General features: G+C 49.3%; 1 protein-coding gene across 1 annotated transcript in view; it reads left to right on the top strand.

Moving 5' to 3' along the window:
• The first annotated feature begins 5,306 nt into the window (after positions 1 to 5,306).
• The window catches only part of LOC138287543 (uncharacterized), a 124,381-nt gene continuing 102,297 nt past the window's right edge, over positions 5,307 to 27,390 (top strand). Inside the window, exon 1 of the mRNA XM_069228032.1 lies at positions 5,307 to 5,500. Coding sequence (XP_069084133.1) covers positions 5,464 to 5,500 — 37 coding nt within the window. The 5' untranslated portion in view covers positions 5,307 to 5,463. The remainder of the gene's footprint in view (positions 5,501 to 27,390) is intronic.

Below are 27,390 nucleotides of genomic sequence, written 5' to 3'. Positions count from 1 at the left end.
ATACAACTCGAGGTGGTGCAATCATCTTCTGATCTCTCCTCAAGGGCTTGTGATTTCTGATGTCAGTAGCCGCCAGTGACCACCAAAACATGGCAGGAAAAGACAAAATTATGAGACAGGGTTGACCAATTTATGAGGCAAAAAAAGTCCAGTTCTGAACTTACAATGCCAATAGCTCTAACTCAAGAAAATGCTGGACCTATTGCATTGCAAATGCTTGTTTTATTTTTGCTTTGTCCACAGAGCCCTTAGTGGTCTGGGCCAAGTGTGATGCTGAAATGTAGGGATTTAACTGGGCACTGGCTATGGAAGACCGCTTTATGTGGGCAATATCCACAGATTTCTCTCCCGACTGTCCCTCATAGGCCCCTGCCTGTTTTATATAGTGACCCTCTATGAGGAGGTATCCGGCCTTCAGGTTAAATGGTCCAAATCCCTCCTGGTTCCCCTGTAGTGTGACAAAAGTGTTGTGGATTGGCAACCACAGCTGCAGGTCCGCAGACTTAGTTTTCAATACTTAGGGACGTTCATAACCCTAGAACCTAACCTAACCTGGAGTTTAAATCTGGACCCTTTAGCAACTAAACTGACAACACCTGTTAGAATGGGGTCTCTAGTTGGCAAGGGTATACCCTTGTCCAAGTAGGGACCACAATCCTAGTCAGGGTAAGTCACAAAACAATCCAAATTATCCTGTGCCCATCCTATGGTAGCTTGGCACTGAGCAGTCAGGCTTAACTTAGAAGGCAATATGTAAAGTATTTGTACAATAGGTCATACAGTAACACAGTGAAAACACCACAAAAATAGACCACACAGGTTTAGAAAAATAGATACTATTTATCTGAATAAAATAAGGTCAAAACAACAAAAATCCAATTGGCACAAGTTGAAATATCATTTTTATAAGGTTTAAAAGAGTTTCAGTTCTAAAGAAACAGTGGTTGTATCCTTGTAACACACAGTACCTGGGATGCATCAAAAATAACAACGTACGGGGACCGCAGATGAGGAGAAGTGTGGAAAAATAAGGTGTTGTGTCAGATTTTCCAACGCGGTACAGACAATGCGTTGTTTCTTTCCACGCTGCAAGGTGATGCGTCGTTTTTCAGGAGCGCAGTTTTGGTTCCTCACTACTGTGCAGGATATTTTGACATCCAGGGACGATGCGTTGAAAATCCTTGATGCGCTTCTAGAAGGAGCAGGTGCTGCTTTGATCCTGTAGGTGATGCATCAAATTTTCCATTGCAAGGCAGACGCTGCATCGAATTTCATGTCAGGAAGTTGGTGCTGCGTCGTTCTGGTCAGTGGTGTGGCAATTTCTCAGCTGTGATGCAGGCTTTGCGTCAATTTCTGCAGGCGTTGCGTCGATTTTTGACGCATGAGGATTTTCTTGAAGAGGTGAAGTCTTTGTTGGCCCGACACTTCGGAAACAGGAAGCAAGTTCAATCCAAGCCCTTGGAGAGCACTTCAGGAGAAAGGCAGAGGCCTTCCATCAGAGTCAAAGGCCAGCAGGGCAACAAGCAGGGCAGCAGTCCTTCTCAGCAAAGCAGTCCAGATGATTCCTTTGGGCAGCCAGGTAGTTCCTCTGACAGAGTGCATGTGTAGGTCCAGAAGTGTCTAATTTGGTGGGGTCAGAGACCCATTTTGTATACCCCAAAATGCCTTTGAAGTGGGAGAAACGTCAAAGAGTGAAATGCACAAGTTCCCCTTTCAGCCCAGTCCTGTCTGCCAGTATCCCTGTGGGTGGTGAGCAGTCCTTTGAGTGAGGGCAGACCACTGGCCTTTGAAATCTAAGTGTGAGCCTCTCCACCCTTCCTGCCCAAGAAAAACCATTCAGTATGCAGATGAATGTAGATATGACTCGGTGTCCTCTGTGGTTGTCTGGGTGGCACAAGGGGAGCTGTCAACAAGCACAGACCAGACCTGGATTGGAGATGGGCTGTAAGGCAGAGATGGCAGTAAGTGCCGAAAAATGCCCACTTTCTAAAAGTGGCATTTCTAAAATAGTAATTTTAAATCCAACGTCACGAGTAAGCAGGATTTTCTATTGCCATTCTCCCCACTCTAAGTATGACATGGCCCCTCCTTCAAGCTCAGAATCTACCACTCAAAAGTATATGAGGGCAGTTCTAATGGTAGTCTGAGAGGAGCAGGCCTCACAGTAGTGGAAAATGAATTTATGAGTTTTTCACTACCAGGACATGTAAAACACATAAGTACATGTCCTGCCTTTTACTTACATAACACCCTGCCCTATTGTTTACTTAAGGCCTACCCTAGGGGTGACAGATGTAAACAAGCATTTACAATGCAACGGGTCTCGCGTTTGCTCATGTTAGAGCTGATCGCGTTGTAAACTCCTAACCCGACTTTTCACCTATCGGGCAAAAGTGCATTTATGTACATAACCCGAAAAAGTGAAATCAAGTATGTAAAGCGCTCGACTTCTGCCAAGCGAGATCGGCCTCGTAAATTAGAGAAAAAAAAGTCCACGAGCACGATGGAAAACAGCGAGCCTCGCATGTTTTCTGTACTTGGTCGCTGCGCTCGAGGAGGGCTAGCCGCCGGAAAAGGAATGACGTATGCTTGCCTTCGACTAATGAAAGCAAGCAGATTTTATTAGGGAAGCCCAGGAGCCAATAAAAAACACTGACGTGAAGTTGACAGGGCTCCAAGCCCTTTTCTAAATACAAAAGAGTCTCGCTGCGATACGCATGCGCGAGCGCATGCAATGCAGGCTCGACCCTAAAAAGGGGGAGTTTAAGGCTTGGGAAGTAGTTTTAAATACCAAGTTGAAGTGGCAGTGAAAATGCACGCACAGGCCTTGCAATGGCTGGCCCGAGACATGGTTAAAGGGCTTCTTATATGGGTGGCACAATCAGTGCTGCAGGCCCACTAGTAGCATTTAATTTACAGACCCTGGGCACATGTAGTGCACTTTACTAGGGACTTACAGGTAAATTAAGTATGCCAATTGGGTAGGAACCAATATTACCATGTTTAAGGGAAAGAGCATATGCACTTTAGCACTGGCCAGCAGTGGTAACGTGTGCAGAGTCATAAAACCAGCATAAACAGTGCCAGAAAAACGGAGGGAGGCAGGCAAAAAGTTGGGGTAGACCACCCTAAAGCTGTCAGGTCTAACAACACCTCTTGCTGCATGGGCCAGACTTCCTCCTAAAAGGCTTGGCAGAATAGCACTATTTTTAAAATTACAATGTTACCCCAAGTACTCTACACCATCCAGATTTTTCCATTGCATATAGACCCAACTTGGTTCCAAAAAGTGTTCACTGAAATTTGTTCCTCCTTATGGCTGAACCAACCTTCTAGAATGGCTTTTGGTGAATATGTCCAGTCACCATATGATGGGGGCATGGGTATTGCAGATGTTCACCCGTAGTATTTGGGTCTCACAGCTACTGAAAGTGAACAGTTGGATTAGTGGCAGATGACAGGACTCTGCGTTCTGTCTAGGAGTTTCACGGATAGGACGATACATATATTATGTCTGCTTTACGGAAACCCTATCCCTCAATCTTTTCCGGACATCACCAAGGTGGTTGTTGGACCTTGCCCTCTCTGCAGGGTCACCACTAAACTTTTTGCCTTTACCATCTACCCTTTTTGCAGAATTACTTTTTGCTTGCCTTAGGACTCTTAGCACGTTACCACTACTAACCAGAGCTAAATTGCTTGTACTCTCACTGTTCTAAACATGACAGAATTTGATTACACCCAATTGACATATTTACTTTACTTATAGATCCCTAGTAAGGTGGTACTACATGCCTGTAAATTAAATGCTACTAGTGGGCCTGCAGTACTTATTGTGCCATACACTTGAGTAGCCCTTTAAAACGTCTCTGAAGCCTGTCATTGCAGCGTGTGTGTGCAGTTTTAAACTGCCATTTCAAACTGGCAAAACAAACCTGTTGCCAGGCCCAAATCTTCCTTTTTAATACATATAAGTCACTCCTTGTGTAGGCCCTGGACAGCTCAGTGGGCAGAGTGCCATGTATTCGAAAAGTAAGACATGTACTTTTAAGTTATACTTGCTCTGATAGTTAAAAATTCGAAACATTGTTTTCCAAAGCCTGCAAGGCCTGTGTCTTCCATAGGATAAGATTGGAGTTACCTTATTACACGTCATAGGATGTAACTTTTATATGGGAACTGGTAAATAGTTCATGTACTATGTCTTTGGAATTGTAACCAAAAATACTCTCTTATGTTGGTCGTATTTTAAATTTCTATTTTGAAAATGCCACAAGTTTGCATTTTCCTGCCTGAGCCATTTAGTGTTTGCGGTCTGTCTGGATCACATGACTGGGTGTAGCTGACAATTGCGCAATGTGTATCCCTCCTTGTTGAAAACGACCCTTTCTGCAGGGTTATCCCAAAACCTTTTGCCTTCCTTCTCCTGTTTTTCTAACCTTCTTTTTTGTTGACTTTAGGACTAGGGGCACTTTACCACTGCTAATCAGTGCTAAAGTGCATGTGCTCTCTCACCTACAACCTGGTATGATTGGCTTACACCATTTTGGCAAACTTAATTTACCTGCAAGTCCCTTGTAAAGTTGTATACCATATGCCCAGGGCCTGTAGAATAAATACTAATAGGGGGCCTGCAGCGCTAATTGTGACACCCACAGAAGTAGCCTTGAAGTCACCCCCTACATCAAAGGATTTTGGATCTGGAACCGAACCTCTGTCAGAAGGACTACAGCGCTGGTCAAAGTACTCTGGACTGCTCTTCTGCTGTGGTTGTTTTCCTGCTACTTGCTGGGTAGCCTAAAGGACTTACTGGATTGATTTTCTGCTTCTTGCCCTGCTACCAGCTGCTCCCTACCTCTGTTCTGCCAAGGCACTGTGGTGCTGCCAGGGGAGATCACCATCAGGACTACTGGTTTTGTTGGGCTGGTGTGCCTGCGTACTGCTGCCTGGTTTTTGTCCCTCCCCTGTGTTCTCCTGGGACTAGGCTGCCCCAGAATTGGCCGTGGGCCTTTGAATCCAGCATTTGCAGTCCTTGCAACCAGAACATGGTGGGCACATGTAACTTGTCCTTCTTTTTCAAAACTAATGCAAAGTGAGAGGTTCATTCTGCACTCCTTCATAACCTCAGAGTGGAAAGGCGCTTTAGTAGTGTGCAGCACTTGATGAGCTCTGTATTATCTTGCGGCTGCAGAAGTTCTAGGGGGAGGTTGGGTGCGGCCTCCCGCCTCATTGGTCGCCTGTGGAGGAGTGTCCGATTAAGGCACGCCAGGTAGCAGAAGGGGAATTCTGAAAGACGCCTCCAGGAAGTGAAGGAAGCATTTTTTCATGCTGTAGGCGGATTTAGCGACCGACAGGAACCCCACTCAGCGCTGTCTCGCTTCAGGACGGGAGTAGCAGTGAGCTCCAGAAGTGGGCGTGTCAAGCGAAGGAGATCGCTCTCAAGAGTCCGGGCAAGAGATTTCTATGGGCGGTATCATGGGCGCGCCTCACCTAATAGAAGGTAATGCTTTCCTGTGGTCTGCCCTGAGCAGAGGGCTTTGGAGTCGCCTGAGTGTAGGGCTGGGTCACTGCATGGTTGACAGCTGCGCCACGCGCTCGCGGGCAGCTGTGTTGAGGCACCCTGAGCGCGAGCGACCCAGCGAAGTATCTCAGAGCATGCCTAGCTATGTGTCAGGAACACTTACTTGACGAGTTTGCGTGATGAGGAGACCGTGACAGAGGTCCTGATAACCTGCAAAACCCTCGCCGTATTCAGAAAGGCGAGGGTTCCAGTAAAAACTATGGTACAACAACTAGTAGGAGCGCAAGTACTCCTGCACCTCATTTGTTTTTTGGTTATATTACCATCGCCAGGATCATTGCACTATGCCGTAGGCTACCACGTAGTGTTTAGAAGGTGCGCAGGTATTCCTGTGCCTGGTGGCCACATATGATAACGCCGATGAGTGCCTTTGAGGGGGAGAATGTCTTTCCTTGTTTAAGGCATTGTGGGGGACAGTTGCCTGTCATAGGTTAATGTGGAAAATATCCATTTGGAGTCTCTGTGTTTATGGTTACACTGGGGGGTTTATGTGTTGTACACGATAATGATTCTTATGCTTTACTACTGCATGCTCTGATGCTGTTATGTATGTCGTTCTGACATAGTTAGGACAACGAGTACTATTTCAGTTGTTGCACAATATTCACAGTATTTATGGTCTTGTGATATATTTACAATATAGACACATATTTTTACATAAGGCCGTGCGGAGTCTCTTTTGTGGTGCGTTCATTCTACTACTGGTGTGAATGTGTTGTGCAAATGCTTTACACACTGCTTCTGAGGGTAAGGCCGATTGCTCTGCACCAAACTAACAGAGGGTGAGCACAGGTTATCTCTGGTGTGTAATGTACTTTCCCTGACTAGTGTGGTGGGTTCTGCCTGGCTTAGGTGCATATCCTAGCCAACCAGAAACCCAATTTCTAACATTGGTGATCAGTAGTGAGGATAGGACTTGTATTTGTGAGATACCACAGTGACTCAGTGTTGCACTAAAAACTCTGCACTTAGACATTATGGTGGTCATTACAACCCTGGCGGTCGGTGTTAAAGCGGCGGTAAGACCGCCAACAGGCTGGCGGTAAAAAAATTGGAATTACGACTGTGGCGGAAACCGCCAGCAAAGACAGCCACTTTAACACTCCGACCGCCACCGCGGTACAAACACCTTGCCGGTCACCGCCAACAGACAGGCGGAGGACAAAGTACCACAACCTACCAATCTGCCACATTTTCCGGGGCGGATTCACCGCAGACAAAAACACGGCGGAAACAGGACTTCGAAGGGAAAACGCTCACCTCTACACACCCCACGAGGAACTAGGACACCATGGAGCCGGAACTCCAAATTCTCCCTGCGATAGTCTTCTTGCTCCTCTACCAGGAGCACGAACGCCGGCGGCAAAGACCACGGTGAGTAATGCACCTACGACACAGGGGAGGGAAAAAACAGTGACACACACACGTAAACACCCCCACCCTCACCCACTACAACAGACACACTAATACATATTTATTCATTATAGTTACACCCTCCAACCCCCCCCCCGAAAGAATGCAAAGACAAAAGGAAATGAGTGTAACCATTGTAATATATTAAAATCAAGTATGCAAAAATATATATATACATCATAAACAAAATATACACCAAGCTTAGTAGTCCAGGTAGTGCTCCAATGCAGTCCGTGGAACACTGGGCCCAGACGGTATGGGCGAGGCCCACACAAGATCCCCGACCATGACGGAGAGAACATTGCAGGGGCATCCGAGAGCAAGAAAACAGGCACCTCAGGGTGAGGGAGAGGGGGGGGCACCTCAGCCGGTTGAGTGCACGACGCCAAATCCACGAGAGGGCCACATGCCCACTGTTCAATCCTGGGGAGTGCAAAGCCACAGTCTCTCAAGTCTCTACAGTGGGTGGGTTGCCCACTGCTGCATCCTGGGGAGTGCAAAGCCACAGTCTCTCAAGTCTATACAGTGGGTGGGTTGCCCACTGCTGCATCCTGGGGAGTGCAAAGCCACAGTCTCTCAAGTGGATGACAGTCTCCACTGGTTCTGGAGGGGGCATGGTGCCCAGAGTGCTTCATCCTGCTCATGACGGACTCAGTAGCATCAGTGCCCTTGGCGCTCATGGGCCAGCCGTTCTTGAGGCGGCGGTACCCTATTCAGCAGTGCTTGAGGCGGCGGTGCCCTATTCAGCGGTGCTTGGAGTGGCGGTGCCCTGTTCAGCGGTGCTTGAGGCGGCGGTGCCCTGTTCAGCGGTGCTTGAGGCGGCGGTGCCCTGTTCAGCGGTGCTTGAGGCGGCGGTGCCCTGTTCAGCGGTGCTTGAGGCGGTGGTGCCCTGTTCAGCGGTGCTTGGAGCAGCGGTGCCCTGTTCAGCGGTGCCCTGTTCAGTGGTGCTTGAGGCGGCGTGCCCTGTTCAGCGGTGCTTGAGGCGGCGGTGCCCTGTTCAGCGGTGCTTGGAGCGGCAGTGCCCTGTTCAGCGGTGCTTGGAACGGCACTGCCCTGTTCAGCGGTGCTTTAGGCGGTGGGCTCCTTTGCAGTGACTCAGCTGCTCTCTGTCCCAGCGGGGCTTGTGCTGGCGGTCCTCTCTGTCCCAGCGGGGCTTGTGCTGGCGGTCCTCTCTGTCCCAGCAGGGCTTGTGCTGGCGGTCCTCTCTAGCCCAGCGGGGCTTGTGCTGGCGGTCCTCTCTATCCCAGCGGGGCTTGTGCTGGCGGTCCTCTCTTTCCCAGCGGGGATGATGGCGGTGGCCTCCTGGGCAGCGGGGATGAGGACGGTCTCCTCCGCCGTGCTGCTCTTCCCAGACTTTCCCGGTTTCTTGTGGCCCTTCCCCGCCTTGGAAGGTGTTGCAGCTGACTCCACACTCCCACCGGGACCCCTGGGTGTGGCTTTGGTGGCTGGAATCTTCCCCCTCTCCCACCGGGCACTGGCCAACTTTTGATGCTTCACAGGTGGGGGACTGTCCGTGCTGTGGCTCCGTGCCACACTGGCTGCCCTAGTGGCCGGTGCACTCCAGATTCCGGTGACTACAGGCACCACTGGTCCCAGAGATGTTGTGGCTGAGGTGCTAGGTTGGGACCTGGAGAGTCGGGCCCTATGAGACGGACGGGGTGGGGGAGGTGTGGGAAAGAGGTCAAGGTTGGACAGGAAATGCTTTTTGGAGACACTGGGACGGGTAGCTGGAGGGGGTTTGGGAGTGGAGGAAGAGGTTGTGGTTGTAGGAGGTGTTCGTTTGCTGACTTTGGGTGAAGGTGCATGGACTGGAGGCTGTCGTGAGGTGGATGGCTGTTGGGTGGGTGTGTCCCTGCGTTTGTGTATCTTGTGAGGTGGCGTCACAGACACACTGCGAGAGGACACAGGGGACGTGTGAATGGTAGTGGGGTTGGTGACTGCACGTGAGCAGGGTGTGCTGGTGGGGGGTGTGCTGGTGATGGCAGTAGTGGCTGTAGATGTAGTGCATGCGGTTGTGAGTGGAAACGAGACTGGGAGGGAGGAGGGAGACGAGGAGGAGGAGGGGGACACAGTGGAGGCAGTGGATGTTGGTGTGTCTGCATGTGTGTGATGCTTGCGTGAGTGCCTGTGGGATGTGTGGTGCTTATGTTTGCCAGTGCTTCTCTTGTGTGTTGAGGTGTGTGCATGCTGGTCTGTAGGTGTGCTTGTGATAGGCTGGGGGTACAGGGGATAGGGTCTGGGTGGAGGAAGTTGGAGGGGAGAGGCTAGAGACGGGGTCAATGGCTGCCATCAGTGCTGAGGCCAGAGTCTGAAAAGCTCGCTGAAGGGCTGCCTGACCAGAATGAATGCCCTCCAGGAATGCATTTGTTTGTTGCAACTGCCTTTCTACACCCTGGATGGCATTCAAAATGGTAGACTGCCCAACAGTGAGGGACCTGAGGAGGTCAATGGCCTCCTCACTGAGGGCAGCAGGGGTGACTGGGGAGGGCCTGAGGTGCCTGGGGCGAAGGTGATGCCTACCCTTCTGGGTGAGCGGGCACAGGGCAAAGACTGAGGGGCTGCTGGGAGGGCGGTGCTGGTAGGGGGGGGTGGCGGCTGTACCTGTAGATGGGGGGGGGGGGCACAGATGTTGCCGCCACCACAAGGGAGCTCCCATCAGACGACGAGTCTTTGTCGCTGGTCTCAGCTCCTGTACCCTCCGTGGAGCTCCCCTCGCCCACCGTCTCACTGGTGAAGTCTGAGTCCGTAGTGTGGCCCTCCATGGCCATGTGGGATGCAGCCCCCACGTGCTCCGGTGCCACTGCTCCTCCGCCTGATGATGCTAATGCACACAAGAACAGGGAGACCACAAAAAGGGGGGACAACAGAAGAAAGACATGTTGAGTGCACTACCTTTGGCGGACACGACAGACACAGAAGCCCCCTGCACTACGCCGCACTCTTGGGCTCCACTGTTCAATCCCTGGGAAATGGCCTACTAGGCTATGGACGACATCTGCACACATGGATGACACAGGGGCATGACTAGGTGTACTTGGCACTCTACAGAGATGGGGTGGGGTGCCACATGGCCTGCCTTACGGAGGGATCTTGCCTACGAAACTCGCCGTGGCCCAGGGAAACCCACAGCCCACCTCCCCCACCCAGACCCCTCCACTGCGCGCAAAATCAGCAGGATGAGAGTGTACTTACCCCCTTGTGGCTGCTGTGATGCCCTCAAGCACCCATCCAACTCTGGGTACGCCACCACCAGGATCCTGAACATCAGGGGGGTCATGGTGCGACGGGCTCCCCTCCCACGTTGGGAGGCCATCCCCAGCTGAGCCTCTGCTGTCTTCTTGCTCCAGCGGCGAATGTCTTCCCATCTTTTACGGCAGTGGGTGCTCTGTCTGTGGTAGACCCCCAGGGTCCGGACGTCCTTGGCGATGGCACGCCAAATATATTTTTTCTGGTGGGCACTGACCTACATGAATTGTACAGGGGAAAAAGAAAAGTTATTACCAACTGCACCGTCACAGTCATTGGCCCCCATCCCTACCCTTGCCATGATGCACATGCAATCACCGTCATTTCATGCACGCCGCAATATCCCCCCCCCTTCTTACATCCACCCCACTCCACACAGGCATAGCCCATACAGCATGCTCCCAGTGTACTTACCTGTTGGTCTGGAGGACCGTAGAGTAGCGTGTACTGGGGGAGGACCCCGTCCACGAGTTTCTCCAACTCCTCCGATGTGAATGCAGGGGCCCTTTCCCCAGGCACTCGAGCCATTGTCTCTTCCAGACCGAGGTCACAGCAGCACTTGCAGTGTAGGTCCTCTCCTGTCTAAGATCAGGTATCGAGTGATTAAACAGATAGAAAATGGCGGTCACGTCCGCGGCGGTGCGTAACATCACCGCCGGCGTACATCGTCCTTGGCTCATGGGACCCATAGGGTCCAATGTTAACCAATGCATCATTGCGCCGCGGTCTTCGGCCGCCTACCGCGACGGTGTACAACGCCAGCGCAGTTACCTCACATCCCATTGTCCCACTTTAGAGGTCAGGCAGCCGCCATTTCAGGGGGCCCAATTGGCTTCATTTTTAACTGCGTCACACATACCTAGGCCTAGATTCAACACACATACAGGCCACTTTTTGGATTATGACTCGTGTTCTGTGTAAGTTGTGGGTACGTACCTCTGAGTTGGTTGACTCTGTGCTCGCTGTTGTCCTTCATAGGCACCGTCCGCTGGGACATGTGAGGAGATGGCGTCATCCTCCGGTGTACCGACCGCTGGTGGACCTGTCGACAATGGAGGAAAGACATGTGATCATCACATACTGGCTTGACCGTGCCACAATCTATGAACTATATACCCAGCTGGAGCCAGACCTGATGTCAGCTATCCGCCATCCCACAGGAATCCCCCCTCAAGTGCAGGTGCTCTCAGTGCTCCATTTCCTTGCAAGTGGGTCATTTCAAACAACAGTGGCCATAGCATCAGGGATGTCCCAGCCTATGTTTTCCAACGTGTTGTCCAGAGTGTTGTCTGCCCTGCTGAAACACATGCAGAGCTACATCGTTTTCCCTCAGGTGGAGGATTTGCCTACAGTGAAAGGAGACTTCTATGCCCTGGGACATATACCCAACATCATAGGTGCCATTGATGGAACCCATGTGGCTTTGGTTTCCCCCTCCTACCCCGCAGGAGTGAACAGGTGTATAGAAACCGGAAGAGTTATCATTCCATGAATGTACAGATGGTATGTTTGGCCGACCAGTACATCTCCCATGTTAATGCCAAGTTCCCTGGCTCAGTGCATGACGCCTACATCCTGCGGAATAGCAGCATCCCTTGTGATGGGTCAACTCCAGAGGCACCATGTGTGGCTATTAGGTGAGCACCTGGAAGCAAGACAGTGGGAATGGTTGTCTGGGTCTGGGGTTATCCCTACAGGTTAGTGTGTGTCTAACAGTTGTCCCTCGCCATTTGCAGGTGACTCTGGTTACCCCAACCTGTCATGGCTACTGACCTCAGTGAGGAATCCCAGGACAAGGGCAGAGGAACGCTACAATGAGGCCCATGGGCGACCGGCGGGTAATCGAGCAGACCTTCGGCCTCCTGAAGGCCAGGTTCAAGTGCCTCCATATGACAGGTGAATCCCTATTCTACTCACCAAAGAAGGTGTGCCAGATCATCGTGGCCTGCTGTATGCTTCACAACTTAGCTTTGCGACGACAGGTGCCTTTTCTGCAGGAGGATGGTCCAGATGGTGGTGGTGTTGCAGCTGTGGAGCCTGTGGACAGTGAAGACGAGGAAGCAGAAGAAGAAGACATGGACAACAGGGACTCAGTGATCCAGCAATATTTCCAGTGAGACACAGGTAAGAATACAAACCTGCCTACTACATGTACTTTAACACTACTACCTCTATACTGTCTGTTGTTTTCACCCAGTGTATGGTCACTGAGTTGTCACTTTCCCTTACGAGTTCACAGATATGGGTCCCACAGTGTGACATCTGCTTTGATTCCTCATGGACTAGAGCTGTGAGACATAGGTATGTTGACATTACAAATGAAAGAGCTTTTTGACACTAATTGCTAATACACTATTCCGAAATCACAGACTGACTCCAGATTGTTTTGTGCTTCAAGGGTGTTTATTTAAGTGCAAAATATTGGAGGGGGTAGCAAAATGGTGAGGGGTGATGGTGGAGGAATGTCCATGGCAGAGTCCAGTCTATTAGTCTCACAGGTGCATTGCCCAAATGAGCATAGGAAGTGGAGCTGGGGCAGTTTAAGGATGGACAGGGTGACAAAGTGGGACAGTAGGATGACATTCAGGGTGGTCTCATTTCTTGGCAGGGGTCTTGGCATTGTTCTCTGTCTTTGTCCTGGATCTCAGGGACCGTTTGCGGGGTGGTTCTCCCTCTGCAAGGGGTGGGGTGGTGGTCCTATGGCGGTGCCTCCTGTCCACTAGCGCCAGCGGAGGTGGTGGGCAGTTCATCGTCCAGGCTAGTGTCAGGGGCCCTTTGTTGTGCCACAGTGTCCCTCCTGGTGTTGAGTACTTCCTTCAGCACCCCTACGATGGTTCCCAGGGTGGAATTGATGGCTCTGAGTTCCTCCCTGAAGCCCAAATACCATTCCTCCTGCAGCTGCTGGGTCTCCTGAAACTTGGCCAGTACCGTTGCCATCGTCTCCTGGGAGTGGTGGTAGGCTCCCATGATGTTGGAGAGGGCCTCGAGGAGAGTGGGTTCCCTTGGCCTGTCCTCCCCCTGTCGCACAGCAGCCCTCCCAGTTCCCCAGTGTTCCTGGGCCTCCATCCCCTGGACCGTGTGCCCACTGCCACTGCCCCTAGGTCCCTGTTGTTGTTGGGGTGGTGGGTTAGCCTGGGTTCCCTGTAGTGGTGGACACACTGCTGATTGACGTGTCCTGGGGACGGAGGTATGGGCCCGCTGAGTGGGTGCTGTGCTGGTGTTTCCAGAGGGGGGAAGCTCTGTGGTGGCCTGTGACTGTGTGAGGGAAACCGACTGTCCCGAGGTCCCCAATGGGCCGGGCTGGTCATCTAGATCCAGTTGGACAGAGGTGCTGTCATCACTGTGGGCCTATTCTGTTGGTCGTGTGGACATGTGTGGACCCTCCTGTCCGGTGATGTTGGGTAGGGGTCCTGCAGGGGTATAAAAGGATATTTAGTACATCTGTGTGTGCCATGGTGTGCAATGGGTGGGTGACCGTGTACCCCAGTGCTTGCATTCCTGTGTGGGACCTTGTGTGATGATGGTTTAGGGGGTTGTATGGGTATGTGCAGTGGGCATGCTTTAGTGATGGGTGTCCATGCTTTGTTGTTGCATGCAGGGCTTGGTGTTGGGATGTGTGGGTTGTGATAGTGGAACATTTGTGAGGAGTATGAGTGATGGGGGTGAGGGTGAGGGTGGGGGTATGTGATGGCATGCAGGTAGGGTGGGGGATGTAATAGTTAAGATTTGACTTACCAGAGTCCATTCCTCCATGTAGTCCTGTGAGGCCCTCAGGATTCAGAATCGCCAAGACCTGCTCCTCCCATGTTGTTAGTTGTGGGGGAGGAGGTGGGTGTCCGCCGCCAGTCCGCTGAACCGCAAGGTGGTGTCTTGAGACCACGGAATGCACCTTCCCCCGTAGGTCGTTCCACCTTTTCCTGATGTCGTCCCGATTTCTTGGGTGCTGTCCCACTGCATTGACCCTGTCCACTATTCTTCGCCATAGCTCCATCTTCCTAGCAATGGAGGTGTGCTGCACCTGTGATCCGAATAGCTGTGGCTCTACCCGGACGATTTCCTCCACCATGACCCTGAGCTCCTCCTCCGAGAACCTGGGGTGTCTTTGCCGTGCCATGGGGTGGTGTGTGTGATGTGTGGGGTGGTGTGTGTGGTAATAAGTGTGCTGATATGTAGTGGGGTGTTGTGTGAGGTGCGTGGAAGTTATGTGGATGATGGTGTTGTGTGCCTGTGGATGCTAGTATTGTTGATGGTGGTGTTTCTCTCTGTGCTTCTTTCTCAATTGTGGTCGTAGGGGTTTATGGGTGATGTAGGTGTGTGTTTTATATTGTATTGGGTGTGTGGGAGTAGTGTGTGTATGTGTATCAGGTGTGTGTATTTCGAATTGTCCAATGTGGCTGTGTTTTGTAAATGTGTGTGTATTTTGAGCGCGGCGGTGTGTACCGCCAATGGAATACCGCGGTTGAAAGACCGCCACATGGATTCGTGGGTCGTGATAGTGTGAGTGTATTTCTGTTGGCGTGACGGTGGAGGTTTTGTTTTCGCCAGTTTATCACTGACCTTTGGTGTGGCAGTCTTGTGTGGGTGTCTGAATATTGGCGGATTCCGTGCTGTGGGTCATAATGGCTGTGGCGGATTTCGTCGGGCGCTGCGGTGTGTTGGCGGTCTTCTGCACGGCGGTAAGCGGCTTTTACCGCCAATGTTGTAATGACCGCCTATGTGTTGTTGTGTTTTGTGATTCTCCTGTTCTCTCATATTGGTAATTTTTACTGTTTACTCCTGCTTCATTGTCTTGCACTTGGGACTCTTGTTACTTACACCAGTGTTTTTATCTTGGCAAAACTGAAGCTGCCTTTGATATGGATGAACTGTGGGGGTTACACTTTCAAAGAGTTAAAGGGGTTCTGCTAACTGAGTGAGGAATCAGACAGGTGGGACCTCATGAAAAACCGTCTACTGTTTTGAGAGGGACTGTGGGAAAATAACTGAGAAAGGACTGGGAGGGTGATCGTTTTGAGGAAGACCCAGAGGAGGACCCCGAGATTAGTGAGGACTCGGAGTGTGAGGGTTCTCAGTCCACACCCCAAGTGGGCAGTGACCCTGAGGAAGTTGAGGACGATAGAGAAAATGACTGGTCAGCGATGCCAGAGAGAGAGGACCCCATAGATAGGGAGCCCCTTGTTTGGTCTAGTGCCAGAAGCAGTGTCACCTCAAATACTCTGTCCCCTGAGGAATTCAAGAATAGACGGGCTGAGAGGGACCTGGGGGGGGTTACAGCTGGTGCAGTTGGCTGTAAAGGAGAGAAGGCTAGAGGCTGAAAGTGCCTTCACCATGGAAAAGCTTGCTTTTGAGGAAAGAAAACTGACCCATGAGCATAGATTTAGAGTTCTGGACTCACCAGTGCTGCAGGTGGAGTCCAGTGGTAGCAGCAATTTTGAATCTAGTGTGAGAAATACCACCCACATACCCACAGACTTGATGCCTAGCTTCAAAGAGGGGAACGACATACACCAGTGGGTGCAGGAGTATGAGAGGGCTCTGACAGTACGCAGGATCCATGAGGATTGGTGAACTGGCCTGTAGATTTATATTCCTGGTGATGGGAGATATGCCCTACTGGCTCTGGAAGGAGTGACGGACAGAGATACACCCCCATGAAGGAAGTCGTGATTGCAAAGTATGGATTCACCCCTGAAGAGTATAGTTTGAAGTCCAGAGGCAGTAGGAAACTGTCGCACCAGCCTTGGGAGGAGTTTGTTGAGGATTTTTGCAAAGCACTAGATGGCTTGGTGAAGGGTAGCACAGCAAACAATTTTGAAGGTCTATACAATCTGATTGTCAGAGAGCACACGCTCTGTTGTTGTTTTCCAGGGCTACACCAACATCTGTTGCAGTGTAAGTTCTCTGACCCCAGGGAACTTTCAAAGGAGGCAGACCTCTGGGTGAGTACCAGAGAGTCTGGAAACGCACTTGGTATTGATCCTAAAGGGTGTGGCTCAGGCCCACCCCAACCAAGGGTGGGGGAGGTTCACAGTAGCCCAAACCAGTCCTATTATAGTGGGGTGGGTAAAAAGTCCCATGTCCCTTCTCAGAGGAAGAGGAGAGGTGGGAGACGTTCTAGGGTGCCCTGCACCCAGCCCCAGAGCCTGGAGAGCACCCAGAGGGGGCCCGGGAAGGGAGTCTAGTTTAAACCGGGAGACCATCCACTGAGGGGGACCCCCACTGGGTCAGGAAAACTTGAGAGAACGGCTGATACAAGCCTCACACCAGTTCTGATGTCTTGTAGTACTACTCCGCAAAGGAGGGTGCAGAAGCCCAGATGAATGGGTAGAGAGAGGAAGGACTCGCCCCTAAGCCCTGTGCAGCCCAAGGGTATGCACTCTGGATTGGAGAGCCATGTTCAGGGTATCACCCTCGGCCTGGGGGAAGGGGCGGCTGCCACAAACATTCCTACTATTTTGTCTTCTGGAGGTACCACTCCTGGAGGGAGGGTTCAGAACTCTAGCAGGAGGGGTATGGGGAGGAAGCACACACCTCTGATACCAGTTCAACCCACGGCTGCAGACCCTGGGTTATGAGGCCAGTTGCAGGGTAGCACCCCTGAACTGGTGGGAGAGCTGAGCAGGACAGCTACCACCCATGCCCTGACCGTTTTGGGTTCTGGAGGTACCACTCCCAAAAGGAGTGGGCAGGGGGAGGAAAGACTCACTCCTGGCTCCTGCCCAGCCTGTGGTTACAGAACCTGGTTTGGAGGACCACCACTGAATTGGTGGGAGTTGGAGTGGAGAAAGGATGCGATGCACCTGGGGCTACCGACTCTGAGAAGCCACAGAGGACAGAGACCCTTAGATGGTCTGGGGCCTGGCTCTGGACACTGACTGCTGTCACTGGCCTCTGTTGGATGCTGTTCTTGTGGACAGAACCTTTCCTTGAGTTGGAGACAGACGTTAGACCCAAGGTGTTGAATGGGCCACACCACTTCGTTGGCCTTGGTGGTAATGTCTGCCTACTGGGATGCATTGGTGAGCATATTAAAGTTAGGTGCTTCACAGCTGGGGTCCATAGGTGAGGAGAGGGATTCCCCATGGGTTAGCTTAGTGGGTACTGAAAGTAGAGACAGAGGTATCCAGCTCGGTTCAGAGAGGTGTAGAACTGGTATGTGCTCCTGCAGTTGCTGGCCGTTGTCTGCATTCTATTGCCTGAAGCAGGGAAGCCCATCAAGGTATTGATTGGTCTACCTTGGCTTTAGGCTGGAGGTGGGTTGTGTTGGAAATGGTCCTTTCTGCAAGAGTACCCCAAACATTTTGCCTTCCTCCTCCTGTTTTTTTTACATTCTTTTTGTTGGCTTTAGGACTCTGGGCACTTTGCCACTGATAATCAGTGTTAAAGTGCATGTGTTCGCTCCCCTAAAACAAGGTAAGATCGGCTTACACCGGTTTGGCATAAGTAATTCACCTCTAAGTCCCTTGTAAAGTGGTATACCATATACCCAGGGCCTGTAAAATGAATGCTACTAGTGGGCCTGCAGCACTGATTGCGCCACCCACAGAAGTAGCCTTTCAAATGTGTCTTAGGCCTGCCACTGTAGTGCCTGCAAATGCAGTTTATTGCCAGCTTAATTTGGCATTTCAAACTACTTGCCAAAGCCTAAACTCCCCTTTTATTACACCTAAGTCACCCCTATGGTAGGCCCTAGGTAGTCCTATGGGCAGGGTGCTGTGTAAATAAAAGGTAGCACATGTACCTTTTATGTTTTGCATTTCCTAGTAGTGACAAACAGCCTATTTCGTTTTTCACTACTGTGAGGGCTTCAGACACCAACTCTTCAGTACCCTTCTGGACCTGTGGAAGACTCTGGCAGAAAGATGGCCTGCTGTGCTGCTAAAAGGTCTTGACTGCTGCCTGCTGTGCTGACCTCTTGCCTTGGTGAGGAGGACTCGGCCTGCAATCTGTATCCAGGAATACCAGAGTAACTCCATGGGCTGGGTTCATGTAACCAGCACCTTTACTCTGCAGCTGTGTGTTCTACCCTGCCAGTTGGCGCCACCCAGTCCTAGACCATTGGAATTAGACCTGAAGGTGCTCTGCCCGCCCATCTGTAGACCCAACAGAATTGTCACATCTCCTGTGCTGCACAATCCCAAGCAGAACCGACACATTGTTTCTGCTGTGACGATTCTCCCAGCACAAGGACTGCTTTGACCTCACAGCCTGCATCAGAACCGCCACGGCACAACCCATTCCTGACATAGGCCCTTGCATCCCAAATCTCGTGTTGACAGCAGCCTCAACGAGGCTGTAGGTTCCCTCATTGCAGCCTTGCAGCTCCTTGGAACTGACACATCGCCTAGGCTGCATGACACATCCCTGATGCTGAGCTGTACATCACAAGCTGTTATTAACGAGATCCTCAACAATGACGCAGAGCCTCGCATCGAAGCTTCACGGCTCCTCGGAACCGACGGATAGCCTCCTTTGTGCAATGCATCCTCGACACAGGACCTCACAATGCTCTGCAATCAGGGTTTAAGGTACTCTTGTTCAGTGGGCCTCACTGGGTTCCTGGAGCCAGCCTGCTGTCCCTTATGGTTGGCCTGAACTTGTGACACGTTTGGTGCGACCAGATAACCACCGTTGGCCCTTTGTATATTTTGGCACAATTTTTACTGAAATCTATAAAATTGCATATCTCTGGTACTACTGTCTAGATTTTCGTTGTTTTAGTCTTGTTTTAATTGTTAAAATCGTCTCTATTTTGCTAAATGTGGTGTCGGTTTTTTGGTGTGCTTTCACTGTGTTACTGTTTGACATGTTGCACAAATCCTTTGCATATTGCCACTCAGTTAAGCCTGACTTCTCTGTGCCAAGCACAGGTTAATTTTGGAGATGGAGTCTGCTTGTGACTTCACCCTGACAAGGATTGAGGTTGCTGCTTGAGTAGGGTTTCAATCTCCTTAACAAGTAAACCAATTTCTTACAGTGGTTCTCTGTTATTGGTAAGCTGCAGCAAAATGGATTGGCTGGGAATGAAATATCACCCTGGAGATTCCTCTATGGAAAGGCAATTGACTGCACCACACGTCAGTGCCTAAAGTTTTAGAGAAATGGGACCTTATTGGTATCTCTTGGTGGGGGATGTTTGGCAGGACTCCCATTTAAAATCCTTTCAAGACCTCCAGTCCGAGTATTCTTTACACAAATCCCAGTTCTACTACTGCTTACAACTACAGCATTCGCCCCACTCCCACCAGGAGCACCTTGGTGAAGTTGCAGATTTTAATGTATTTGAAGCAAGGATCTTCATAGGCATCATGGGTAAAGGCTGTATCTCCTGGATTCATGAAACGCTTGTCATCAACTCTCCATCTCCCCTTAGAACTTTTCGGTCATGTTGGGAAGCGTAGTTGGGACCCCTTGGCAAACCAGTTTGGAGAGATGTCTTTATGCCCCCTCAGTGTTGATGATCCCCTCCAGACTCCCAATTTATACAATTCAAATACCTCCACATGGCCCATCTTACACCTGTAAGGTGGTGGCATGCCAACAAGCTAGCTCTGCCAACCTGTAATTGATGCCAGGACATAGGAGCCCGTTCTTTCCTGTCATGTAGTATAGGAGTCGTCTCTCATTATGAAGTATGGCTAGATGTGTTTGCTAATCTCACACAGGTAACTGGGGAACTGGTGGAACCTTCCCCAAGAATTGCCTTGTTGGGCATTGTGGAAGGTTTTGATGGGTCAAGAGGAAACTGTACCTTTATGGGTTTTGGGACAGTACTTGCCATAAGAGACATTACTAAACGTTAGCCTTTTTTCCCCCCTCCAACCCTAGCGAGTAGGCAAACAGTAATTGACTGGTGCGCCAAACTAGAAGAACCTATCTACGTGTCCAGAGGTTGTCTTCAGAAGCATAGGAAGTTGTAGTACAAATGGTAGGCATATTATGGTCGAGGCTGATGTATAACCTGATTCTTTTCAATTGTCTAATGGATGTGATGCTCATTTCTTATACTGTCAGGTTGTTGATTGTGCCATTAGTGCTTAATTCAAATACAATAATAGCTGGCATAAAAGAAATAAGGTCAGCTAGATCCAGTGTCACTGGTAGGCCTCCATGAACTCCTACCCCATGTCCAGTGAGTCTCTGCTAGCCACCAGAATCTCAACAGCTGGGTCTTTCTTTGTACCAGATTCATGGCCTTTGTTGCTGCCGGGACCCTTAGATACAGGGTGGCAGAATTATTGTTCCCATGCTCCCTAGTGTTTCATTTGTATTGTTACCTCTGCAGCAGCCTCTGGGCAATCTGGAGAGCCATGTCTATGCTTTGATGTTTGCTCAAATGCACAGGTCCAAGCCACCTAAGAGTTTGGAAAAGAAAAACCTTGTATTGTGAGATGACCTTCTTTGTCCCGGTATAGTAAGCTATAGTCCAAATGCATTGCTCTTAGTTTTTGTTTCACTGACTGGAAGGATTGACATTGCTGTTGGTCCATCCTAGTGTAGACCATGAAAACCATGATTTTACTGGGATCATTACAGAGAGGTGACCCTTTTTCATAGCCTCTTGTAGTATGACATCTCAATATTTATAATTCAGGATCCTGGGTGAGATCGGTCAGAGGGAAGCCCCTGGAGGCGGGGGCAAAGCCAGGACCCGGAAAGCCCTATCTATAATAAATTCTGCCATCAGGATCTACAAGCACAGCCAATGATGAAGCCATAGTTTGGGGTTGTACCCTCAACCCCCTCTTGGAAACCTACCAAGGCAATATTGTTGCATCTGGACCTGTTTTCAGGTCTACAAACTTTATCTCATACAGAGTCCTCAAGCTCTCCTATTCTTCCCGCTGTCTCGGTGATATTAACTTCATTTTGAATTAAATATTTGGGGCCTGATTTAGAGTTCGGCAGACGGGTTACTCCAACACAAACATTATGTGTATCCCATTTGCCGTATTACTGGGGCATTCTACCCAGTGGCACTTGTAAAAAGGCAGATGAGATATACATTTAGTTTGTGACAGAGTAACCCGTCTTTTGAACTCTAAATCAGGTTCTTAATTATTTTATTATTAATTATTAAAGTGGTGTATAGAATCAATTAAAATTAATTTAATTATATTTTAATAAATATGTGTTACCTTAATTTTGTAATCAAAAAAGGTTATTAAAATATGTTAAAACAAATTCATTTATTTAGCATATTTTCTTCAAGGTTTTACTTCTCACTTAACATATCCTCCAACGACGAAGTGATATCATAGGAAAAGGCTTCAACACGTTTTGGAAACCTCAGACATCCTCCAGTGGACACACCACTGTTTGCAAAGGGTTATTTATAAGGTTTTCTATTGATGTAGTTCGTTCCTGCCCCTTTTGAGTAACTCAGTGTTTGTTCTCACATAAAGATGCACAAGTTTGACATCCTGCAAAATGCACTGGAACCTTAGGTCCCACAGCAGCACTTTGTGCTCCATGCGACTAGGGGAAACTCATCTGATTTACCACAAGCTCAGAAGCTGTGGTCCATTGAACAAGGATGACTAGCCATATACAGAGCACAGCTTCTGACTGTGCTGAAGGTGACGTGAGGAAAGCTTATTCTTCCTTTAAACTACTATGGTAAGCTATTGGTACTGCCCTCAGCACAGATCTCGGCACGGATGTAAATATGAAATACAACAGTTGTTTCACTAAAATTGCATGTTTATTGAATGATGAACAATAGGTTTTAACCCAGATCTGTGACTGGGGGTGATTGATCAAAGGTTTCAGCACTTGCTCACTGTGCCACTGGTTGCTTGTTTCAGGTCCAGGGAGGACCTGGCATGACACTTCGGGCTGGACTGTTCCCATGGGGAGCAGGGTCAAGACTGATTTACATAACAGGGGTGGCATGGTGAACAAAAGAACCATGGATTCAACCCAGATCTGTGACTGGGGGTGAGTATTCAAAACGCTTCAGCACTCCATCCATCATCCTTTTGTGTTGCTAAAGTCGACCTAAGTGGGCCCCTTGTTCACTGTGCCCCTGGAATCAAGCTAGCCTGGCTGATTAGGGGTGATACCCAGAAACCAGTCCAATTATTCTTGTTTCCAGTCCAGGGAGGCCCTGACCTGGCAGTTCCAGCTGGACTGTTCCCATGGGAAGCAGGTCAAGACTAATTTGGATATGGCTGGTTCCAAATTGGGATGGCGTGGTGAGCAAAAGAATGATGGATTTAGCCCAGATCTGTGACTAGGGGGGAGTGCTTGAAAACTTTCAGCACTCCCTCTACTATCATCTTTTTGTGTATTTATTGAACAACCAGGAAAACATAAAACAGTGATACATGGTTGACCTTCCAGTACAGAATTCTGTTTGTTTAGGTCACTGAAAGTTACCAATTTTATTTCAGTGTTCAGGGCTGACATGGCATGCACCAGCTCTGGAGCAGTCGCACTGTTGCATAGTGTTCTACCCCATAATGAACTTCCATAATAAAGTGTATGAAACTATTGCAATTGACATCTTTCACAAGTGGCAACATGGGTAACTGGCAGTGCAGAATTTTTACGATTAGAAGATGATAATCAAGAGATACCACATATGCTGTTTTCTAGCACACAGATTGACTGCAAATATAACGATCCAATTCTTGGGGAAAAAAACTGAACAATATGGAAGGATAGTGTGAAAGGGATGTTTCTTCTGCTCTGATCACGCCAGTCCTTGACAATACTCATGACAATCTACATGTGATTAGTAGGTGCAAATTGGGCCTGCCTGTTATTTCTTCTTGGGGAAATAAGAACATCATATGTACACCTATAAATATAAGTATTGTGGTGGAAGCCCTACCTAGAAGATATCTGGAAGACATCTCAGAAGGTAACAATACTTATGGCATTCTGCCCACGTGTATCACACAAAAAAGAGATAGGGGTTATTTTGTGCCCTACACCCTCCAAAACCAAACATATACACTAAAATAGATAGCAGCATGTCTCCTTTCTATCCCCATTTAAAAAAGATATCCTGTCCTTTGGGGACCAAAAGACAAAGATTTGGACAAGAAAGCCTTACCCACATTGTGGAGTATGCTTCATTATTGGCTAGTTCATCCCACAGCTGTAGGATTACACCATTATGGTGTTCTCGACTTCTAGAAGAGGGAGATCTAGTAATTCTGGTAAAATCAAGGATACACCTGTAACAATAAAACTACTGCACACAATACAGTGCTTAATTTGAGCTGGTGGTTTCCAGTGAGGGGCACGACACTTATTTTTGAGGGCCGGCACGTAGGCCCTCATTATGACATTACCGCCACGGCGACATCTGCCAACATACCATCGCCATGGCTACCGACTGTCCATGGCATTATGACCATAGACGGAATTCCACCAGAAGGCTGACTGAATTCCAGCTACGGTCATGGCGGCAAACGGCAGTAAGGTGGCGCTGCTGCCAGCAGCAGTGCCATGCCAGCAAAACACTGCCTACTGTATCATGTTCCATGATACGGCCGGGCATTTTTCTGGTGGACGCTGATGCTGGCAGCAGCGCCGCATCCCGTCTCCTGCCGGAAGACCCCCTTCAAGCTGGTAAGTCGGGTTCTCCGGCAGGAGAGGGGGCTGGGGGATGTTGTGTGGGAGTGTGTGTGACTGTGTGTGAATGCGTGCGAGCATGTGTAATGCGTGTGTGCATGAGTGGGTGTGAGTGTACATGCATGTTGTGTCGTGAGATTGTGTGTGCGCCTGGATGTATGTTCGTGAGTGTTGCTGTAAGTGTGTATGAATGTATGAATGCGTGGGTGAATGTGTGTATGCGTGTGTATGGGTGTGTATGTATGTGCGTGTATGTGTGTAAATGTGCGGAGGGGTCGGGAGAGGGTGGGTGGAGGACTCTGGGGAGGGGAAGGAGGGCGGGGGGAACCCCCTAACAGTGCCAGGGAAGGAATTCTCTGGCACTGATAGTGCCTACCGCCATGGTTTCCGTGGTGGTACAGAAACCACGGAAACCATGGCGGTGGGAGTGGTCCAAATGCCATTGGGCAGCCTAGTGACGGCGGCCGGCTGGAGACTGTAGTCTCCAGCCCGGCCGTCATTACCGCCATGGCGGTCGGTGTGTTGACTTGGAGGTTTAGCAATGTCATAATAGTGGAGGTAGGTACTGCCAGCCTGTTGGTGGTAATACCTCCATTATACCACCGACTGCCGGGGTCGTAATGACCCCCAAAGTTTTCCAAAGCAGGCATTTACTGCAAGCAAAAGACACATATGGGAAAGACAGATGGAAAAGCGCCACAAAGGGAGAAATCCGAAAGCTGCCAGAGTGAGCTGGAAGGGCAGGGAGTGTCTGTAAATGGATTAAATACTCCTGAGTTGGCTTTAGGATTACGCTGCATCAGTATTCTGTGTTCACACATTTAAATGCAGCAGCCGCATGTTTCAGTGGAGAGCTTTTGGCACTGGCACATTTTATTTGCAAATTAAGCACTGACTCAAGAAAATACCTTTATGATGTGGGTACACAGGGAAGTGATAAAACAAATTTAGGATGATATCATCAGCTTATGTCTCAGACATCCTTCATATCTATAATATGCCAACATGCTGCGACCTCTCTGTAAGCCCAAAAAGAGGATTTAGGGCCTTCATCAGAGCAACATAAATACTTCTAAAGTCCATCCTTTATTCTCATGCGTACATGCAGGTAGGAATAGGTCTTACCTCTAACAGTCCTGTAAGTTAGTTTCACCTGTGGTTTGAGAAACATTATTAAAATATATATTTAAGATCTTTTTTTGTAGTGTATCTTACTTCTCTTGCAGTTTAGTCAGCCTTTTATATTCCCAAGTATATTTCAAAAAGTACTAGAACAATTAATTCCTTTGGAAAAATATCACAAATAGCACATGTGAACAAAGCATTGAGCATGCGCAGCTAATGCTTACCCTATACTCAAGGGTTTCAAGACCAGTTTTCAAGACCACTCCTGTAGTCACACACTTAAAAACAGTAAAAGGTAATTTTGTCTTAACTCCTATTCTGTCACAGATTTGTATTTTTTTAAAACATTTCTGTATTGATTTTTTTGTCTTTTTACCGAAACAGTGTCAATACAATATTCACAAGATGTTAAAATAAAAAATATATCTGGCAGGTTTAAATACAATGTACCATCTCTGATACATTTCCTATATTGTTTTTTAACCTCAGGTGAGGTTCTCCCCCATTTTGGAGGTGCTCACTGCCTTGTTGGTGTCCTTATTGTGTTCCCGTCCTCAGTAGTTACTAGCAACCGACAATGCTCAGATTTTATATATATGTTTGATGGCATGTGTGCTGTGCATATGTCTGCCATCTAGTGTTGGGCTCGGAGTGTTACAAGTTGTTTCTCTTCGAAGAAGTGTTTTCGAGTCACGGGATCATGATCATGACTCCTCCTCTTCGGCTCCATTGCGCATGGGCATCAACTCCATGTTAGATGTTTTTCTTTCCGCCATCGGGTTCAGACGTGTTTCCTTTCGCTCCGATAGTTCGAGACGGAAAAGTTTCCAAACTCTCTATTTCTCGTCGGTATTGTTTCGATCGCGTTCCATCTTCTTTCGGCACTTCGGTACCGTTGGATCAGACATCGTTACTCGCCCTTCGGGGCGCCCGCGGCCAACTTGGGCCGACCGATGGAAGCCTCATGGACCGCAGTCCATTCTGCTTTTGTCCTCGGTGCCACGCTAAATTCCCCTACACCGACCAACATCTAGTCTGTAATCTCTGCTTTTCCCCAGACCATCGGGAAGAGAATTGCGAGGCCTGCAGATCCTTCAGTTCCAAGAAAACACTCCGAGACAGAAGAGCATGGAGACTCGAAATGGCATCCAAAAGCACTGAACGTCTCGACGTCGAAGAGGAGGAGATCATGCAGACTGCTGTCTCCTTTCGGAATCCGACTCCGAGCAGAAGTCTGAGGAGGACAGACCAGTCACGGCAGGACAGCACGTGAGTACGCCTGCCCCTGTCCCAGCCAAGCCCAAACATAAGGCCTTGGGGACGCCACTGCCGGAAGGCCATGGCTCGACCCGGAAAAAGACCTTCGGTGACCAACCCACAACTTCGGCACCAAAAAAGGCCACTCCTCCCAAGCCATCGGACTCGAGCCGAGGCTCTGTCTCCGAGCCCAGCAAACATCGATCTTTCGAGTCGAAATCTCGAAAATCATTTTCGGAGCCAAGACCATCCTCAACCCCCATTATTTCGATACCGAAAAAACCCAGCTTCGGAGCCGAAAAAGCCTATTTACACAGAGGAGCATGGACTTTCACATGCACTTAAAGAAAGCCATAAAGCTACTGAGGAACATTCACAAGTGGAGGCAATTGATGAAAGGCAAGCCAGGACTCTCATCCATAAAGACACTGGCAGAATTTTAACTGCACCCCCTCCAAAACCAAAAAGGCAATTAGCCTTTCAAGAGGAATTGGACACTGCACAGCCTCCAGCTAAAGTGCCAAAAACAAGGGAGAAACCACCTCCTCAATGTTCTCCTCCTCACTCTCCACATTTACTTATCTCTCCCCCTACTAGTCCTACACCTATGCAATCACTAACACACACATTCGATTTGCAGCAGGACAATGTGGATCCATGGGATCTTTATGATCCAGACCCCATTCCAGACAACAACCCAGATTGCTATCCCTCTAAGCCTTCACCACTAGAGGATAGTACAGGCTACACCCAGGTCATAGCTAGGGCGGCATCCTATCACAATGTCGCCATGCATACTGAACCATTAGAGGATTACTTCCTTTTTAATACACTCTCCTCTACACATGGAACTTATCAGTCACTCGCCATGCTCCCCGGTATGTTAAAACATGCTGACTAAATATTCAAGGAGCCAGTAAAAGCAAGAATAATTACTCCTAGGGTGGAGAAAAAATATAAGCCACTTCCTTCTGATCCTGTCTTTATTACCCAACAGTTACCTCCAGACTCTGTAGTCGTAAGCGCAGCCAGAAAAAGAGCAAGCTCGCAGTCATCCGGTGTTTCACCCCCACCAGACAAGGAGAGTAGGAAGTTTGATGCTGCGGGGAAAAGGGTGGCATCACAGGCAGCCAACCAGTGGAGGATAGCCAACTCTCAGGCATTGTTGGCTAGATACGACC

The sequence above is a fragment of the Pleurodeles waltl genome, chromosome 4_1, assembly GCF_031143425.1.
Source record: "Pleurodeles waltl isolate 20211129_DDA chromosome 4_1, aPleWal1.hap1.20221129, whole genome shotgun sequence".
In the NCBI taxonomy this organism is placed as follows: domain Eukaryota; kingdom Metazoa; phylum Chordata; class Amphibia; order Caudata; family Salamandridae; genus Pleurodeles; species Pleurodeles waltl.
Note: the sequence above shows the minus strand (reverse complement) of the source record. Positions and strands in the feature narration are given on the sequence as shown.